The 21,135-nt window shown below is 40.1% G+C and overlaps 1 protein-coding gene across 7 annotated transcripts in view; it reads left to right on the top strand.

The window, feature by feature from the left end:
• The window catches only part of NAV2 (neuron navigator 2), a 452,110-nt gene that overhangs the window by 291,906 nt on the left and 139,069 nt on the right, over nt 1-21,135 (top strand). For all 7 annotated transcript variants that reach the window (XM_043970118.1, XM_043970119.1, XM_043970117.1 and 4 more), the window contains one exon: nt 11,341-11,463. In XM_043970118.1, coding sequence (XP_043826053.1) covers nt 11,341-11,463 — 123 coding nt within the window. The remainder of the gene's footprint in view (nt 1-11,340; nt 11,464-21,135) is intronic.

Here is a 21,135-nt window from a genome sequence, read left to right as displayed (position 1 = left end):
GCTTTAGGTTCTGAGGACTCAGTCACTCTTCAATCTCTGTCATTTCACCATTATCATGTAACTTCCCTGAAAGTAGGGATTATTTCATCCTTTATATTCATATCTCCATGCTTGGCACATAGTAGGTCCTTTAAAAATGCTTCTTGATTGATTGATTGATTGATGAGAAGGCTTTTAATGAATACCAATGAAAAAAATTCTTGCAAAACATCTGTGTTTTGTTCTTTTGGGAAATCATGGATTTTGCTTTGAAAAATTGGTGTTATGATCATTTTGTTCTTTCTAGAATTGGGGGGAAAGAAAGCAAATTAGACTTTCTATGTGCCAGACACTAAAGCCAAAAAAAAAAAATGGCCTCTGCTCCTAATAAGTGCACATTCTAATGGGAGAGATAACATGTGAATATCTAGGAACATAAAAGATATAGAGAGAATAGGTGAAGGTAATCTAAATGGGAAAGATATTAGTAGCTAGAGGGACCAGGAAAAATCCTCACTTCCTACACATCTTAGAAATATTTGCCATACTTCCAAGTGGACTCTTGAACCACAATAAGGAACCAAATTCCACACATGTCGATTTTCAAAACAGTACAGTACTTGACACCTGGTGCTTTTTTTTTTAAGCAACCATTGATGGTTAGATAAGCAGATGGAGTCACAGAAAATGTAAAATAAAAACATTACAGAAATAACATGAAAATTCCTTTTTTCTGTTGACATTAGGAGAAGTCCCATGGAAGACATGCACTTTGTAACATATTTTAATACCTTCAAGCCCAAAACCAGATGCTCTCCCCAAATGACCAGATAAACTCACAAATCTGAGTGGATTTACATCGTCAGAAGCTGTCGCACAGACAGCCTCTGTGTATTAAAATTCACAATGACATTTGAGTTAAAAAAAATGATGTGTCAGGGCTGAGCCAGTTCTTTTTTTAAAAAAGTCATATTAAAAGTATTTTTAAAAACATATGGGAAAAACATATTCCCAATTAGGAATTGCGTATTTGGAATTTGAGAGGTGAGGAGAGTGAGGTTGGTTTTTTTTTTTTTGGGGGGGGTTATTGATAAAAGAAGAAATCATCAGGATTTCTCTGCTGCCTCTTCCAAAGTACTCAAGACTAAACACAGGAAAATAGCCATTCTGTTATGCTCATAACTGGTCTCTTAAGTTTCCCAATGAGGCTCATTGAGAGGTGAGAGCAACCACCTTAGCCAGGGTGATGCCTATGGCACCTTCAGTCATGCCTTTTGATTGCCCCCTTGCTCACACCATTTTCTTTTCGCTCAATTGCATCTTGTCCCCATAGACAGGACTGAGAATAGTCTGGTCCCTAATTTTCCTAGCTTAGCAACGTCTTTGTAATGTACCCCAGAGGGGATCTCTCTGTTGTTCTTGGGCAAGCCAGGCGGGGCACAGACCCAAAGAGCTAATTTACTTCTGTTGCAGCCTTTTCTTCCTGCCTCTTGTGAACCAAATAATTGAGTCTCGCTTCCCAGGTCAGCTGAATTCTTTACCAGCAAGGACACTGTGATAGAAGGAAAGCAGAAATGCTGAGAGAGGGCTATCTGGGCCATGAATATTTCTAATCATTGACTCCTTACTGGCTTAAAAGTAATTACACAGCAGCCAGGGCCAGCTGATTGCTAGGCTGGTCTTTCCTGCCTGGAACAGAGCTCCGTGTTAGTGAGAGCAAGACAGAAAGAGAGAGAGAGAGAGAGAGACTGCTTTGGGGCTGATTTAGAACAGAAGACTTCCCTGTACATATCAATGATTTTTTTTTTCCAAAAAGAGAAAAGCAATAAATCGGGATATAATCTCTGAAGAACACACAGTGCTAGCAAACAGTGGGAGGAAAAGCGGGATGGCGCCCCGTACAAAGGTATGTGACTTGTTGGTTACTGTACCGAAGTCCAAGTCTTCACTAGAATGTGGTAGGCTTTCATTTTTGACTGCCCGTATTCATGTTCAGCTCTTCCACCTAGGCAAAAAACAAACAAACAAGATTACAACTGCTTGGGTGGGGTGGAGCTGGGTGGGACTTGAATGTTACATCACAAATTTCTTGACTGATCAAAAAGAAAATGTTGTTCAATTGGATTTGACTGTGATTAAGAATCTGTGATCACCAGAGAACAGAACTGAGAAAGCTATTCTAACCTTGGACTGTCTCTCAAAAGACAATTGATTTCTCAGTAACAGAGAATCCTCTTGTATGTGGGCTACTGATGAGTAAGAAGTTTAATTGTGTGTTATTTTAATTGCAGTTTAAAAATTGGGTTGTTGGAGGGTGGGGTTTAGACTAGAAAATACAAAGATTCCTTGTTTGCCAAATTTTAGAATTAACCTGAGATTCTATTTTTCCAGGCTTGTCATTTAAAAAAAAAAAAGTGTTTGGGAAATGAAACATGCTTGACTCATTAGCCTCAGCTTCTAAGTAGAGAAACATTCAGAAAGGAAAGTTGTTTCCAAATGGTTTCTATAGCAAAATACTGAGGGTGGGGGTCTCCTAAATGAGCTGCAAAAATGTCAGCTCATTCTTGGCTCACCCTAACTTTTTGTTGTTGTTCATTTGGGGGTTTTTTGGCATTCCAAATATTATCCTTTCCTCCCTGGAGTAGAAAACCAAGTTGCAGCTACTTGTCTTTCAGAAAAGCCAGCTTCCTTTTTAGAGAGTTAAGCAGCTTCATTAAACTAGTTTGTCTTTTTTATCCTTCTCTGACCCCAACATATTATCCCAATCATCTGTCTTCCAAAAGGTGCAGAACTAAACAGAGAGGTATTTTCACAGATTTATTCAGAAACTAATTTGACATGGCAATAAACCTGGATAATGAATGGAATCCCATGTGGTATAGTAAGGAAGTGAAGAATTACCTTACATCATTGTGAAAGCTCACATTGTTGAGAAATTTAGGCATTATAGAAAACTGCAGGAAGTTTCCAGGTTTTTTCCTCATTGAATGCCATTTTTATTGGTCCCTATGTTTAATACTATGTGTATTCACATATGTATATGTGTTTATACTTATATAAACATTGGATGTTACATGTATACAGAACTGATCAATCTCTATACCTATGATCATGCTTTAGGGTTCCATTGCAAACAAGATAATTCTCCCTTTTGTCCTCTTTTTTGACAAAGGGATATTGCATTTATGATTGCTTAAAGTCATGGAGGGACACCTGAATTGTATTCCTTTTTAAGAATATATTGAACTGTGAACCTTCAGAATATTATGAGCAATGTTCTCGCTCATCCAGTTTTACTGGGTTCTCCAAGGCTGCATCATCATACTTGGCCGAGCAGAGATACTTTCATTATTAGACCTAGATGTCAAAAAGTTGTGATGAATGTGCTTTTTCTGACAAGTCTACATTAGATTTCAAAGCTTTTTCATGGATGGTTTCTATTATATGGGCACAGGATGTAGTAATCTGTAGCTAAAGTTCTTTTGTTATAGGTAGAGTAACCTCAGATTTCTGTCCTGACTGTAGACTTGAAGGACCACAGAACTTGTTTGACGATGACCCATCAATTTGGGATGACTTCGTTGTGAATAGAATACAATTCTGGTCTGAAACACTGATGAAGCAGTGGCTGAGAAAATGGACAAAATATTGCTCTGCTCTCAGATGGTACAGAATTAATAAAAATATAAGAGGAAGGAAAAAAAAAAGAAAGAAGGAAAATTAGAAACAATGCGATGATGGCTAAAACTCTGGACTTGGAGTCAGAGGACCTAGGTTCAAATCCCACAATGCTGCCTTACTCTTTGTCTATGGACAATCACTTAATCTCTCCAAATTTTCATTTCCTCATTTGTGAAAAGAGCTAAGGGACAGCTAGGTGGTACGGTGGATAAAGCACCAGCCCTGGATTCAGGAGGACCTGAGTTCAAATCCGCCTTCAAACACTTGACACTTGCTAGCTGTGGGACCCTGGGCACGTCACTTAACCCTCATTGCCCCACAAAAACAAAACAAAAAATAGCTAAGATGATACCCTTAGAATTACCTTGCAGTGTTATTGTGAAGTTCACATTATACATATTTGATATATACACAGAAATATATGTGTGTGGACATATACACACATATATCACATAGCACATTTAGGGCACTTTCGCAAGCTTTAAACCATTCTGTAAATGTTATTATTGTCTTTATTATTTAATTGTTTGTCATAGTATGATTAGAATAAGATCTTCTATAAAATACTGGCTCTTATGTACGGGGCACCCAAAGGGTGTGTTACCATCTCTACAGAAAAGTAAATACAAGAGAAAATTCATTGAATTTGGAGTCAGAAGACCTGGATTTCAGCCCCGGCCCTGACAGTTAACTTTGTGACTTTAAACTAGCTTCTTAACCTCTCTAAGCCTCAGTTTCTCCACCTGGGAGTGGGGAACAGTATTAGTGGGACTCATTCTGAAGGTTGTTTGTAGAGATAGCACTTAAAAAAACCATAGACTGGTGTGTGTGCGTGCATACAAACATGTAAACATACATGTATATGTGTATGCATACATGTATCTATAGATATATAAGCAAACATGTATACATGCATGTGTATATGTGAGGAGGAGAGAAGGGAGAATTATTCTGTGACCTTCTGGTGTTCATCAAGTTTATAATGGCACCCAACAGCATGATCATAGGAGCTTAACACCAGAAATTGGGGAGTTCTGTAGACACATAAAATACTTGATTATATAAGCATAAAATGCATACATGAATACATATGACAAATGTATTAAGCACGTATATGTACATGCACACATATATGTGAGCCATCAATACTCTCTTCTGATTGTTGCCCATCCCTGCCAGCACTAGGTAGCTACCCCTTTTTTGGGGAGGCCTTTGCCTCAATGAAAGAACTGTAGAAAAGGCTAGTTATTTGCACAGTCTGTGTGCCAACTCTCCTCTGCTGAGGCTCCAGTCCCGGTAAGAGAATTGGGGGAAAGGATAATGAGTAAATCATTCAGTCGCTTGGCAGTGCAATAAAGAACTCACAAAGCAAACATTATGATACTCCCAACACCTCATTAAACTTCAGCACTAATTATTTATTTCCTAGAGGAGAAGGAAACTACAACTTAAAGGCTCTAAGATTCATCCTCTGGATCAGCTGCTAACTTCAGGTGTCAACACCTTGCACAGTGCCCCAGGGCCTCACATGGTGTTTCCAGTAGGTGCTTAATTAATGTTTGTTGACCTTGTCTGACCTAGAGCAAGTCATTTCAGCTGCCTCTGTTGGAGGCTTGGTTAACTCCTCCATAAAATGAAGGGTGCTGTTGTCCCTTACCAACCCAGATCACCCCCAGTGAGGGTTTTATTCTGCACTTCTGGAATTCATCTCAACACTGAGGTTTTCTGAGGTGTCTTTCTTATCACAATTACACTATTGAGGGAATTAGCTCTCTTTTGGTTTCCTGTAAGGGGTTTTTGAATGAACATTTTTTACTGAAATAGGAAATTTTCATTGAAATTTAGATATTTTCTAAAAAACAGGACTATGCATAAATTTAACTACTATTGAGGCTGGTTGATAATACATGACATCATAAAGTCTCAAAGGCCACACAATCGATCCCCTGCTCAGTGTACAAATATATTCTAGGACAACCCCAGTAACTTGCTGTCCTTTCCGTGTTTGCCTCCCGTGGTAGGAAACTCAAAGGAATGGATTTATTTCAAGTGGGAGCCAGAATAGTGGAAAAGAGTTAGTAGACCCATGTTCAAATCTTGGTTCTGGCACTATCTATGTGACCTTGGGCACAGAGGAGTTTACAGTTCTCTTAGTTTCCCAAAATGCGTATCATTAAAAAATTTTTTTCTTTCTTTTTGTAGAAAAAACCATTAACTTTTCCCCTTTATCCCACTTCCATCTACTAGGACCTAAGGACAAACACAAACTTGCAAGTAGAAATAAGAAAGGGAAATCAAGACTCATTATATTTGACAGGCTCCCATGTGGTACAGTGGGAAGAGCATTGACTTTGGAACCAGAAAAGCTAGAGTCAAACCCCAATTTCCACCCCCATACACTCACTCACTCTGTGGATGGCCATGGGCAACTCACTTAACCAACTCGAGCCTTGGCTCTTTCATTTATAAAATGAAGAGACTGGACCAACCTGATGTCCTCTAAGGTTCTCCGCAGCTCTCCATATACGATCATATCATCCTCAATCTATTGTTCTCCTGTGAAAAAGGCAAGGGAGTCCCATTTATGGTGGCTTTTCTCCTTCCCTTCCCCCCCACCTCCCATAGTTAAAAGGCAGGTCAGAATTCCCATCAGCAATTGACAAGCCGAGTCAGCACATTCAGCTGCATCTGCCCTGAGCCCTTCCAGTTTTGTCAGTTATCATTTTGGGATAAAATCACATTTCACATGGTTGTTATCATGGCTGGGTTGCTGAAGCATGTCTCAGCATTCCATTTCTGGAATGCTCACTGGGTCCTCTGCTCAGCCCTTAATAGGAAGGAAGACATACGTGCCTCATCTGTATGCCCGATTCTTTGTAACTGCAAATCTTAGGGTGTTTTTCCCTGTTATTCTCCATAATGAGCATTGTAAGTCAGTGAGGAATGAAAACTAATTTTACTTTGTTGTTTGACAAAATCTCTTATCTTGAAAATTCTTTCTCTCTCAGGGTTTTAATTCAAGGTTTATAAAACTCTTCAGTCAACTTCCTCTTAGGGTGGAACAAATCTGTGGGGTTTGGAGATTCCTCCTAATTCTCCTTGAGACAACATTTCTGTTCGAAAAGTCAGTGCCCCTCATCCATAGGCTGCATTTCGCAATTGTCACCAGATTTCTTTCCCTTGTCATATCACATTATGGGAGCACCTCAGGCCTGCACACTCCTGGGCTTTAGGTGGCAAGTTTGCCAACATTACAAGAAAGAATAGACTAAGGAAAAAAAGAAAAAGCAACCCAATTTAGCTGGTATCCTTCCAAAAGAAGATTATGCTGAATCGTATTTGTGACTAAATCCACATATCACTGGGACCCCTAAAGAAAATAAGTCCATCACCAAGTTGTTTTGTCTGTGTGACCACAAACAATTGGTTTGAGACTGAATTGGACAAGCTAACTGGTTGTTTTGGCATGGCACAGACGCAGCCTACATCTGTCTATGGTTAACTATGATAATTAATGTCCCCAAAGAGGTACGAACATCAGGCATCTGAGGTCTTCAGGCATGCTTCTAGGGAGGCAATCCCAAATAAGGATTCAGAGGATTGCAAGATTTTTGAGCTGAAAAGGACCCTAGAAATCATCTTGTCTAACATTAGAATTTTTTAGATAAAGAAACTGAGGTACAGAGAGAGAGTGTGTATTTTTCCCCACAGGTAGGTAGCAAATGACAAAAGAAACATGAGAATTCAGGCCTTCTGTCTCCAAATTTAGGGTTACCTTCAGTACACCACACCTTGTGTCCCCTCCATGAAGCAGTCTGTCCTCAACATACTACCTCCCTACAAGCCCTTCATCAGGGTACATAGATGCCATTATTTGTGATTGCTTTAGTAAAATATCTCATTTGGCCTAGTTCTAGACAGTCTTCAAAGTCCCATAATTCTCTTTTTCAGAAGCTTAGTGAACACACAAACATGCACATGAAGAAGGGTTCATAATAAAGCTGGAGATGTAAGAAACCCAAAGATTTGAGAGACTAATGATGCTAAAGTCATATAGTTAGGGGCAGTGGATAGAGTTCCGGGCCTGAAGTCAGGAAGACTCGTCTTCCTGAGCTCAAATCAAGCCTCAGACACTTACTAGCTGTGTGGCCCTGGGCAAGTCACTTAACCCTCTTTGCCTCAGTTTCTTCATCTATAAAATGAGTCAGAGAAGGAAATGCCAGACCCCTCCAGTATCTTTGCCAAGAAAACCCCAAATTGGGGTCATGGAGAGTCTAAACAAGTAAACAATGTATCCAAATAGTATAGAACTTAGGAGGAATACAAGGAAGCAGTCATTCCTCTTACTGTATGTAGGCTGTTTGATCCGAAACTCACCATGGTTTTTCAAGTTACCTTTTACAAAATGGCCTGGTATGTCTGCTAGGGTAAATTTCTGACTCTGCTACCAAAATATTTTTGAGTGATTCTAAAGGAAGTTTGCTCCCCAGGCTTTGGTGTTTCTCTCTGTATGGTATCAGTAGAAACACCTCACATTTCCCCCTTGTAGTTTACAAAGGGTTTTCATCAAAACAATTCTTCGAAGTATATGTCATTATGCTCATTTTGCAGACAAGAAAACTGAGGCTCAGAAAGGTTAAACAACGGGCCTAAGGTTACACAAAAGGTATCAGAACTAGGATTCAAACCCAGACTGCTTCCACTTCTGAGTCAGCTGTTTGTGGCGCAACCCTCTTCTACACTTAAAGCATATGGATGATATCCCTCATGATTAATTAATATCAAAGGAGATAACATTTATAAAGCACTTAGCACAGTACCTGGTGCATAGTTGGTATTTAATAAATGCTTACATTCTTCCCTTCTCCTTCATGAGGGTATCATAGAAAATAAGAGCATTTAACATTACTTGTAAAAGTGGAAAGTTTTATTTATATAAGAAGATTTTTTTAAATCCTTAATTTAATATTCCCTGTTTTGTTGTTTTGTCAGGGACTTCAGAGATCTGTTAGTCCAAACCTTTCTTTCTTTCTTTTTTTTTTTGGGTGGGGCTATGAGGGTTAAGTAACTTGCCCAAGGTCACACAGCTAGTAAGTGTCAAGTGTCTGAGGCCAGATTTGAAATCAGGTCCTCCTGAATCCAGGGCTGCTGCTTTATCCACTGTGCCACCTAGCTGCCCCATCAAACTTTTCTTTTTAAAAAATTGACAATTTTTCTTTTTTATTTTCACAGAAATTTTCCAAAACTTCATTGAACCATTTATTTATCATCTATCTATCTTCTTTCTATCTATATGTCTCTCTGTTTATTCATTCATTCGTTCATTTATTTTAAGATAGATACCTTAAAGCAAAACTAAAAGCAACTATTTCTGGCAGCATATGCAATATCATGGGATCATAAACTTGGAGAAGGAAGGGACATATAGACTATCATATCTGACTCCTCCTCATTTTACAGATAAGATAACTGAGTCTGAGAGTGGGTAAATGACTTGTCCAGGGTCACGCAGCTAGCAAAGTGTCTGAGGCTAGATTTGAATTCAGATCTCCCACACTCCAAGCCCAATGCTCTATCCACTACACTACCTACTTGCCTAGTACACAACCATAGACCCTCATCTTTCTGTAGAGGAGAGATACATGTTTCATTCTCCATTCTCTTCAAGATTGTTCACTGTAATTAATCTCACCTTAGCTGCCTTTTTAAAAAAATCATTATTTTATTATTTTCCAGTTACATGTAAAGATAGTTTTCAACATTTGTCTCCATAAGTCTTTTAGTTCCAACTTTTTCTCCCTCCCTCCCTTCCCTCCCCCTCCCCAAGACAGCAAGCAATCTGATACAGGTTATATACATACAATCACATTAAACATATTTCTGCATTTGTCATGCTGTGAAAGAAGAATCAGAACAAAAGGGGAAAACCTCAAAAAAGAAAAAAAAAAGTAGAAACAATATGGTTCAATCTGCATTCAGAATCCACAGTTCTTTTTTCTGGATGTGAAGAACATTTTCCATCATGAGTCCTTTGGAATTGTCTTGGGTCATTGTATTACTCAGCTCCTTTTTAGCATTGTTTTCACTTACATGTATGGGGCCACTCTGTGTATTATTCTCTTGGTTCTTTCTTCCCTCTGCATTACTTCATACTTCCCATGTTTCTCTGAATTCCTCATACTCTTGTGATGTCACATTAATCCATTGCATTCATATTACCACAGTTTGTTCAACAATTCCACAGTTAGAGGGTATCCACTTTCCAGTTTTTAATGCCAGAAAGGGGGCCACAGTGACTATTTTGTTACAAATAGATCCTTTTTCCCCCAATAAGTGATCCTTTTGGCCCAGTAGTAAAAGCACTGGGTCAAAGGATCCAGTGATTTTTTTAAATCATTGCAGTCCTTCCAGCGATGTTAATTATCCCTAGTGACTCTAGCAATAGCTTTGGGATATCATTTCATAGTACTTTCCTCTCCTTAGTATAAGTTCTGTAGGGGGCTAAAATTCTAGCTGTACTATCTAAAATCTAACGAGTGGTCGCCAATAAATTATAAGATTTAGCAAGAGTATTTAAGTGTTTAAGTATTTATTAAAGAGCATTAGGAACAGAGAGAAAGGTAAAAATCTAACTATTTCTAAGAGACCCCATCATCCGACACGCCATGGCGAAGTCAGGAACAAAAAGGACCCAACGCTTCCTCTGTCCTCCCAGAAGCCTCCTGTGAAACTGGGAACATCCTTCATCCACATGCACACACAGCTCCAAGCTAATTGGCTGGTAGTTTTGATAGACAGTACCCATGAGCAAATGTCACTTCCTGGTGCCAAAGGAAACCCTCATGGCTTGCCCTCAGATGCCTTCTCCTCATGGTGGAGCTTTCCTACAGTAACTCTCCAGCAGGTGGAGTCACTCCAATCATTACAGTGCTTAATGACAAATGCTTCTCTTTTTGGGGTCTGGGAATATCTGTTCTTTTGTTTGGAGAATTTCATGCCCCTGGATAAATTGGGTTTCAGAATTACTGCTCTAGAAGCTTCTTTTCTTTCTTATGTTGTATCTTTCCACAATCTGATTTTCTGATATTCTAATTCCCTTTCAATTTCATGCTTATTACCAGTAAAGTAACTGCATGTTTTGTTATTGTTATTGATAAGAATGTCCTAAATTAACTGGAAAGTTAGTTTTTATTTATCATTTACCCTATTTTCCACAAATTAGAATATTGGCTAAATAACCAGTCTAGAATAGCTTTAAATTCATGCCTGGTAAAGGACTTTTCATCTCTTGTTTCCAAGTTCAGATAGTTTCACCACCATGTTGGCTGAAAAATTGGTCTGGAGAAAGTCTTACATAGTGATTTCCTAAATTAGATCTGGTTCCCAGTCTGTGATATTGGAGACGATACTCACACCAGCTGAACCGAGGATTCTTCAAGTATTAAAGGGCTAACTAATTCAATTTTATTTTCCTGCTCAGGTTGGTGATCCTTTGAGTATTCTTAGGCTGTAATCTGAGGCCAGACATCAAGGAGCCCTTGGGCTGTGTAGACTTTTCCCCAAGCAGAGCATGAGATAGATACTTGGTGGCCCCAGCAGCCCCTGGGGGCACAAGCAACAAGACCATGCACGTCTTGCTTGTGAGTACAGAGTTTGCATCATCTCTCTTTCTTTTTGAAGGTACATGACTGATGGGGGACTGGGCCTCTATACTCGGAGACTGAATCGGCTGCCTGATGGAATGGCTGTGGTGCGGGAGACACTACAACGCAACACCTCCCTGGGCCTCGTGGATGCTGACAGGTAAGCAGGCTCCTAATTGGTCTTTCAGCTATATGCTATTGATCTCAATTCTTCTGCATAGTTCTGATACACAGGGGAAATATGAAGGTGCTGGAAGATTCTTTTGTTTTTAAGAAACTCTGAAGCACAATGGGAGAGGTAGGACAGGAATAAAAGAAAACGATATAAGAAAGAAGCATAGAAATTGATTCAAATTCATGTAGTGCTTTAAAAAATGGAGGACTGGTTGGGGCAGGTGAGAGCAAATCTGAAAAGCTTTAGGGAAACAAAGAAGATGTTAGTAAGGTTTAAAAGCTGGGGGTAGGGCTGGAGAGGGATATAGAGTAGCTCAGAGGAATGAGAAGAGGATTCTTAAGTAATCGGAACATATTCAAAAGCCTTTGTCCTGTAAAAGACTAAGCCAACCATAAGAGAGTTAGTTACCTGACTTGAGGATAGGCTACCTTTCCCAAGGTAGGAAGAAAGGAAGGCATTTACTAAAGTTGGGGCAAAAATCATGGACGAAAGAAATCTGTTTTGTCAGAAGGCCTTAGTGATCGAGGAGGCAGTAAGGAAATGCTATTGTTCACTGAGAAATGTTTCTGTTTGTACCTGATTTTGATGGAGCCACTTACAGTGAATGTGAGTAGTGCCAATATTAGGAAGTTGTTGTTGCTATTTGAATTGTTGACTGTCCTGTGCCCTTGTTGCGTTGATCCAGCACCTGGAGTACGTTTTACTTCCTCTCTTATTAACCAGCTTTCTAGGTATCACACTTTGGAAGGAAACCTTGGGGATTAGTCTCTGGTGTATTGCTGAGGTCTGTGGAGAAAAAAAAAACAAATCTCAAGGTGTTTGGTATAATGGTATAAGCAACCTTTGCTTGCTCTAAGCCCAAATCTTACACCTGTGAATTCTGTTCTTTGTTACTTTGGAAGCAACTCTAGAGTCTCAGATTCACATGAGATATTTAATTCTAGCAGTTGGCTTTTCATGCATTTTGTGGGGGGGAGGGGGTTTCTAACCTTTGTCCTCAGAAGGAAAATGTAATTCCCTTCCTTCATTGCTGTCATCTTTTTGTCGGGTCTTCTAAAATACTTGTCCCACTTCTTGAGAAGCAGAAGAAATTCTATGCGGTAACTCTGTGGACCACCTATAAATATGCTCAAGGACACAGTAGTCAGGGGATAAACCCCGAAGTCATCATCAGAACAGATAATTAAGCAAGAGGTTTTGCCTTTCTTAGAGGAGGTTTTTTTGGGGGCAGGGTCAGCATGGAAAGGGGGAGAGATTCCCCCCCCTTAAGTTCATAGGATTTTTCAGTCTAGTAAAAAAGAACTGAAAAAGATAGAACCTCACATTATGATCCTGGATCAATGAAAAGCGGATTAGCGTATTGTTATCTTGTTATTAGTAGAGGAAAGACATTATTTGAACACTCCATAGAAATACCCTTCTTTAGGGGTGATACTCTAAGGATTTCATAAGGATTGAACCAGAACAGAACAGAGCCTGCCACACCTTAGTTGTTGAAATACCCTCAATGGAGCTTTCTTGATGTGCTAATTTATTTTGTTTACTTATGTTTTCCTACAAATGTGTGGTTGGATAGAAAACCTTATTAGCTAGAACACAGGTCTTACAATGTACATTTTCCCCTGCAGCAAAGAAATCTGAAGTAGACAGTTTAATTTAATGCTTGATTGCTGGGCTAATAGAATTATCACAGATCACAGCTGGGCTTACTTATGTATTTTTGGGGGTGGAGGATCTTGTCAGGATGGAAATTGTAATTCCATTTCAGCTCTGAATCACTTTAAAGTATACAAATGAACTGTTTCAGATTCCATTCTGCTTGGGTTTTGTTTGTTTTGTTTTGTTTTTGGTACGGACAGATGATTTATTGCTAGAAAGACCTCTTGTTAAGGAAGTTTCCTCTATCCATTCAGGCTAGCAACTGTGCTGCGGTTTATAGTCTTACAGGAGGGATTCTTGATTTTAAAGTCATGGGCTCTTTCAGCAATCTGGGGAAATCCATCCTTTCTCAGAATATATATATATAATTCTTTATTAAAGGAAATGCTAAATTCAGTCAGTAGTTAGTGAAAATAAAGGTGTATGTTTTTTCTGATCCAATTTCATAGCTCCCTTGAAATCTATCCACAGAGTCCAGAAGAACCAAGTCTTAGAGAACTGCTTAGCTCACTGAGGGATTGAGTGATTTGCTAGGATCCTAAAGCCAGTTTGTGTCTGAAGCAGGACACGAACCCAGGTCTTCCTGACTCTGAGGCAAATTCCCTCTCTGCTACAGCACTGCTGCCTCCCCCATCTCTGTAAAGTGAATTATACAGATACAAAAACTGCTTTCATGTTTCTAAGGCTGAATCGCTAATAGGGCCACGTTTAAACAAGACATTTTGTGGTTACTTGACATTTCTGACACTTAATAATACATCTTTCTTCTTGTCTGCTGTAAATTGTAATTTAGGGCTAAAGTTGACTTAATTGTACTTGGACATGTTGATAAGCTATGTAACAATTTATAAGCCTGAATGATGGTGAATTTGTTCATAAGAAGCTTTCATATGAATATTTTTTCATTTTCATTTTAGATCATATGATTAGTTACTTAAATATATATAGATATGTATACATAAATATATAAGTATGTATTATTTATATAAACTCTATAAAGGTATATAAATGGAAAGAACATAATAAATTAATGCCCTCCTAGAATTCTTTTTTTTTTTTTGCAGGGCAATGAGAATTAAGTGACTTGCCCAAGGTCACACAGCTAGTAAGTGTCAAGTGTCTGAGGCCAAATTTGAACTCAGGTCCTCCTGAATCCAGGGCCATTGCTTTATCCACTGTGCCACCTAGCTGCCCACTCCTAGAATTCTTAAAAGAAAAAATACTAATACTGAAATTCCCATTATAGATTGAGAGGTGGATTGATTCTACTGCTAACTATCTGAGTAACTTTGGACAAGTCCCCTAACCTCCCTAAACTTCAATGTGCTCATCTCTAAAATCAGGTTATTGGACTAGATGCCCTGGTAGACCCCTTCCGGCCTCTAAGTCTATGACCCTATGACTGGTACAATGAGGATGCTGGACTAGGTAGAGATTTCTGAGGTCCCATCTGGCTCCAAATCTTGTGATCCATTTCGAACCTAAAAGATACTCATCAAACCCAACACCTTCATTTTACCAAGGAGGAAATTGAAGCCCAGAGAGATTACACAACTTGCCACAGGTCAAACCCAAGTCCACTGACTCTAAATCCAATAACCTCTTAATCAGTTTTTCTATTTATTTTCAAAAATTTCCACACGGAATAGTTTACAGTTTCTGGAGAGAATGTAAACAAAGGCAAGTTGGGGGAAATGAGAGAGGAACTGATATAAAGTCTAGAGAAATGTAGACTTATCAGTATAACTAGGAGAGTCCTTAAGAATGCTAACTCTACTCCAGAAAGCAATCTCTTCATGGATAGAAGGAAACTGAATGAAAAATGTTAATGGGTCAATGCTCCAATGAAAGCAAGCTCCATGTCTGTGAATTCAGTGTTATCTTTGGGATCGCTAGGTCTAACTGATATGAATGTCTAGCTTAGATAACACTAAATCAGGGACCTTGGGCTTGGGATGGGTCTTCACCAAACTTTCCCTTGACATTTGAAAGGTAATAAGCAAAGATGATGACTTCAGAATTCCCCATCCTTCTCCCCCTTTACCCCCTTAACATTCATTACCAGACTAAGATCATGAAAATGGTTACATTATAAGACTAGTGGTTACTACCAACCACCTGAAATAGGATGGGTTGAGGCAAATGATCAAAAGAAACAAATGGGGAGAATTCTGGCCAGTGGCGGGCACCAAATGAGAAGACAAGTGGGGAACCTTAGCAAGTATCCTCTGAACTGGAACCATGAAAGAAAGCTATATCTCAATCAGGGCAAGGATCCTGGTAACAGGTAGTAAATGACCCACCTACTGAACCTTGACCCAGGTTTGTGCTCCGAGGCTCTTGAATTCTCAGAATTTCCTGTAGCTGAAAACTATAATTGGAGAAACTTTCTTCCTTTCCTTCCTTTGTGCTTGTTCTCATTGATTCTGTTTCTTCCTGGTGATTGTCACTCCAACATAGTAAGTTGAGAACTTAGGAATGGTCCTCTTAGGCTGGGGTTTTGAAAAGTACTTTTCTGAAGGTCAGTCCCTCAGTATTTATTAGGCATCTACTATGCACCAGCACTGTGCTAAGAGCTGGGGATACAAGGAAAGACAGAAGATAAATACCGCCCTTCAGGAGCTCACAATCTGACTGGGGAAAGAACATGAAAACAGATATGTGCAAATAAGCATTTCGAGGTTAAATGGGAAATCATCCATAGAGGGAAGAGACTAGAATTAAGAGGAATTGAGAAAGGCTTCCTGTAGAACATGGGATTTTATCTGGAACTTGAAGGAAGGAGGAAAGACAGGAGGCGAAGATAAGAAGGAAGAGCATTCTAAGCACATTCTAAGACAGCCAGAGAAATTGCCCCAAGTCAAGAGATGGAGTATATTGTTCAAGGAGCAGTAGGCAGACCTGTGTCAGTGGATCAAAGAGTTTGGGTAGGGTGAAGGGAGAGGGGTATAAGGTGAAAGAAGACTGAAAAGGTAGAAGGGGGGGACAGGTTATGAAGGGTCTTGAATATAAAACAGAGGATTTGGAACTTAATCCTGGAGGTGATAGGGGGCCAGTGTTATAATAGGAGGTCCAGCCTAGGCGGTGGGACCTGGGATTTAGGGAAATCACTTTGGCAGCTTAATGGAGGATCGACACAAGAGAGGAGAGACTTGTGACACAAGGACCAAGTCCAGACATGAGGAGATGAGCACCTGCATGTGGTCGTGGCGATGTCCCAGGAAAGAAGGAAGCATATTCAAGAGATGCCACAAAGGAGAAATTAACAGCCTTTGGCAACAGCTTGGATATTGGCAGTGAGAGATAGTGAGGAATCAAGGATGACATCTAGGTTGTGACTGGGAAGATAGTACTACCCTTGATGGTGATGGTGAAGTTTGGAAAGGAAGAAGGTTTAGGGGGAAAGATGATGAATTCCGTTTTGGACATGTTGAATTTAAGATGTTCCACTAGACATCCTAGTTCCTGGTGTCTAAAAAGCAGTGAGAGATACAAATATGTAGCTCAGCAGAGAGCTTAGAGCTGGATAAGTAGATAGGAGAATTGTCAGCATAGAGATGATAATTAAATCCATAGGGGCTGATGAAATCCTCAAGCAAAGTAGTATAGAGGGAGAAGAGGAGAGGACCCAGGCTAGGGTCCTGTGGCTCACCCATGGATATAATGGAAATGACCTGAATGAAGATCCAATAAAGAAAAATGAGCAGTCAAATAGATGGGAAGACAGACGGGAGAGAACTTAGAGAGAATCAGGGAGACCAGAGTGATCAATAGTGTCAAAGCCTACAGAGAGGTCAAGAAGGATGAGGATCTGGGATACGCCATTGGATTTGTTCTTTAAGAGGCCATTCATTGGTGACTTTGGAGAGAACCCATCAGAGTCATTTATATGTGGCAGAAAAAGATTATTATTAGTACTATACTAGTATTGCAAGTTTGCATACTAACTCTTCCGGGCAGCTAGGTGGCACAGTGGATAAAGCACCAGCCCTGGATTCAGGAGGACCTGAGTTCAAATCCAGACTCAGACACTTGACACTTACTAGCCGTGTGACTCTTGGGCACAGATAACTTAACCCTCATTGCCCTGCACAAAACAAGCAAACAAACAAACAAACAAAAAAACATACTAACTCTTCTCCAGTCAATCTAAAACATTTATTTAACATTTGAATGCTATTTTTGGTTTGCCTAGTAAAATCCTATGTAATCCAACAAAGCTTCCCGAAACAATTGTCTGGTTTGCGAGGGTGGGGTGCCACGAAGAAGCAAGTCAGTGTGAACTGTGAACAAAGTGCTCACTGAATATCAGTATTTTTCCAAGCAGGGCAGCTAGGTGGCATACTGGATAGAGTGCCTAGCTTGGAGTTAGAAAGGCTCATCTTTGTAAGTTCAAATCTGGCCTCAGATACTTATTAGCTAGATGACCCTCAGTGAGTCACTTAACCCTGTTTGCCTCAGTTTCCTTATCTGTAAAATGAGCTAGAGAAGAAAATGGAATATCACTCAAGTGTCTTTGCCAAGAAAACCCCAAAAGGGGTCATGAAGTGTCAGACATGACTGAAACCACTGAACAACAACAACAACAAAAAACCCGACATTTTTTCCCAAGAAGGTTTGCCAGAAAGAAAAAATAATCATTTCTGCTTTTCATCCTTTCCTTCTTTACCCTTGAATTCTTGATGTTTTGAATCTTGGAGTCTAAAGATTCTAAATCAGAGCTGCAATCTCTACTTTCATTGTGCTTTAAATATTGCAGATTTCTTTCCATATCTAGGGCCATAGATTTTGAGCTGGGAGTGACTTTAGACCTACCTTCTTAGCGTGATTTTTTTTTTTGGTGGGGCAATGGGGGTTAAGTGACTTGCCCAGGGTCACACAGCTAGTAAGTGGCAAGTGTCTGAGATTGGATTTGAACTCAGGTCCATCTGAATCCAGGGTCAGTGCTCTATCCACTACACCACCTAGCTGCCCCTAGACCTACCTTCTTAAGCTGTGGGTTTCGATCCTATGTGGGGTCTAGTAACTGAATGCCAGGGTCACAAAAAAATTGGTGACATTAAAAGGTTCTATATACCTATTTGATATACCTATATACCCTGGGTCACATAAAAATTTCTAGGGCAAAAAGGAGTCGAGAGTGGAAAAAGTTGAAGAAGCCATTCTTTAGATGATTCAAGTTCAACCCCCTCATTTTCCAGGTGAGGAAACAGAGACTCACAGAGAAGTGATTTGTCCACTACCATGCAGGCAGTAACCACAGCTCCCCTTGTTCCCAAATCTTTGCTCTTTCCTGGTATCATGCTGCTTCTGGGAGCTCATCATTGCCACAACCATCTGTGGTAGGTGGCTGCCACAGGTAATTTTATCTTTATTTTACAAATAAAGGGCAGGAAGACAAGAGAGATTAAGTGACTCACAGTGACTGTACAGCTTGTGAGTGTCCCAGATGGCACATGAATGGGAGAGTCTCCTGACTCCAGGCCCACTGCGCTATCCATTAGATTATACTGACCATAAATAGCATATAGGGATGCTTGGTCAATGCTAAATATAACCTCTTGGTTGAAGACTGAAATGAAGCAGTATCATTTCGAGCTGAAGCCCACGGCATGGGAATATAACTGTAAATCAGAGCTGAACTGTCCCCCAGCCCCACCTCCCTCTTGCAGCCTTCCGGTTCTATCCAGGAATTCTAAGAGTTCTAATCTGGTTTTGTGATACCTGGTACAGATAATGGGCCTTCCCATAATGTGACCCCTAAGGCACTGCAGTGAAGCATCCAATCTAGGTAAAAGGTTTTAAATTAGGCAGGGTTCTCCAGTTAGTAGGTCATGCTCCTTGGGAGATTATCAAGGCTGATTTATCACCAAGTCACTTCCCATTGCCCTTCCCCACCCTCCTACCCCTCAATCACACTCCTCTCTAGGAAACTGCAAAGGATTCTTAGCAAGAGGAGAAAGTAGTGATTCATGGCTGATAAGCCCCTTCCCCCACTCTATTCAGAGGACTTCCGTGTCAGCATTTCCTCTTTTCTACCTTTTTCTCAAAGGCTTGGGGGAGAGGGAGAATAAAAGTAGAAGCTCTGTTTTCTAAGCTGAGAAACCATTCAGGGGATCATTCTTGAGGTCTCTCTTTCCGGCCCTTACCTGCTCCAAGCTTCCTTAGTGTGGACATGGTAGTTCCCTTGCCTTTAGGTTGACATTTCCTGTTCAATTGAATTCAATCCTTACCAGCATTTTGAATTTCTCTTGTGTGCAAAGGAACTGAGGGACTCTGCTTAGGGTGGAAAATACATATACTGACAGTATGGATGACATGGGAGACAAAGGTAGGGGACCTAGTCCAACCCTTCATAAAGCACTGCCTTGAAATTCACAAGACCTGAGTTCAAATCCTCTTTCTGATGTTCACTATCTGAATGACCTTGGGCAAATCAACTCTCTGGAGCTCAGTTTCTTCATCTGTTAAAGAGGAGATTGAGCTAAAGGGCTTCTGACGTGCCTTTGAGTTCTAAATCTATGATCCCAGGATCCTATAAAAATGGAGTCCCAAGAGGTTTAGTCACTTAGCCAAAGGAACACAAGTTAATTAGTATTCAGAACCTTTCATGTTCTATTGGATGCAGGTAGTTATTCATGGGGTCACAGATCATTAGGCGGAAGGGACATCAGAAGTCATTGTATCTAAGTCCCTCCTCTTTCAGTTGAGGAAACTGAGACCCAGACCCACATGACAAAGGGTGTAAGCATCAGAGGTAGAATTTAAATGTAGGTCCTTTAATTCCAGGGCCATTGTCCTGTTCACTTACCACATTGCCAGAGTAGCTTGAGGCCCATGTACAACTTGGATCTCATTGTTACCTGTGTCTCCATAAATCTTCCATTGGAGTTTAACCTTTAGAAGAACCAGAATTTTTTTTTTTTTTTTTTTAGTGAGGCAATTGGGGTTAAGTGACTTGCCCAGGGTCACACAGCTAGTAAGTGTTAAGTGTCTGAGGCCAGATTTGAACTCAGGTCCTCCTGACTCCAGGGCCGGTGCTCTATCCACTGCGCCACCTAGCTGCCCCGAAGAACCAGAATTTTAAAATACCTTGAAGGACCAAGCTGTATCAATTGATGCGGTGCATTTTTTTAAATCCAAAAGGCAAAGAAAATAGAGATAGTAGGTTGTTGTTTTTTTTAAATCTCAAAGTAAAATATAAGATCTGCTTGTAATTATTTCTTTTTAAAATGCATTTACACAGATAGGAAAAATATAGGAAATTACAATAAAATTATGTCAGTTGACATACCTGATCCTACTAGTGTTAAGTGGGAGGGGGAAAAAAGCCCTGAGATTTTTATACACAATCCAGTCATAAGTCTTTTCACCCAGGACAATCACTTAACCTTGTTGCCTCAGTTTCCTTAACTATAAAACTATAATAGTACCTGCCTCACAGGGTTGCTTTGAGAATCAAATGAGATGTTATTGTAAAACACTTAACCAAGTGCCTGGCACATAATAATAACAAATGCTTGTTTCCTTCTTTCTCTCCTTCCATCAAGACAATGCGAGGGGGCTCTCCCTGATTAAATACCCCACACTGCCTTATGCTGCTCTTTTGCAACTCCCCCTTCCCCTTCCAGGGTGCCCTTCACATTCACCTCATCCAACCTAGATGCAGATATTGGGAGTATACTTTTGTAATGACAGTTCTTTATACCACCACCACTCTTCCCCATCCAAGAATGATCTCACCTCTATAGTTTAGCACTAGATGTGACTTCCCTTGATCTCCTGGCTCTTTCTCTCTTCCTTGGATTCTCTATTTTTTTTCCTCCCCACTCTAGCCTCTACCGGCTCTCTTTCATCCCTGGTCCTCCCACCCCCAAAGCCTATGCCTTAAATCTTCCAGTAGTACCCATGCCTACCTTTGGACATTGCCTAACCCTGGAAATATAATTTAGTTTAGTTTTGGGGTTTTTTGTTTTTTGTTTTTTGCAGGGCAATGAG

This window comes from Dromiciops gliroides, chromosome 6, assembly GCF_019393635.1.
Source record: "Dromiciops gliroides isolate mDroGli1 chromosome 6, mDroGli1.pri, whole genome shotgun sequence".
Taxonomy (NCBI): Eukaryota; Metazoa; Chordata; class Mammalia; order Microbiotheria; family Microbiotheriidae; genus Dromiciops; species Dromiciops gliroides.
The sequence above is the reverse complement of the archived record's forward strand: the minus strand, read 5'-3'. Positions and strand labels throughout refer to the sequence as shown.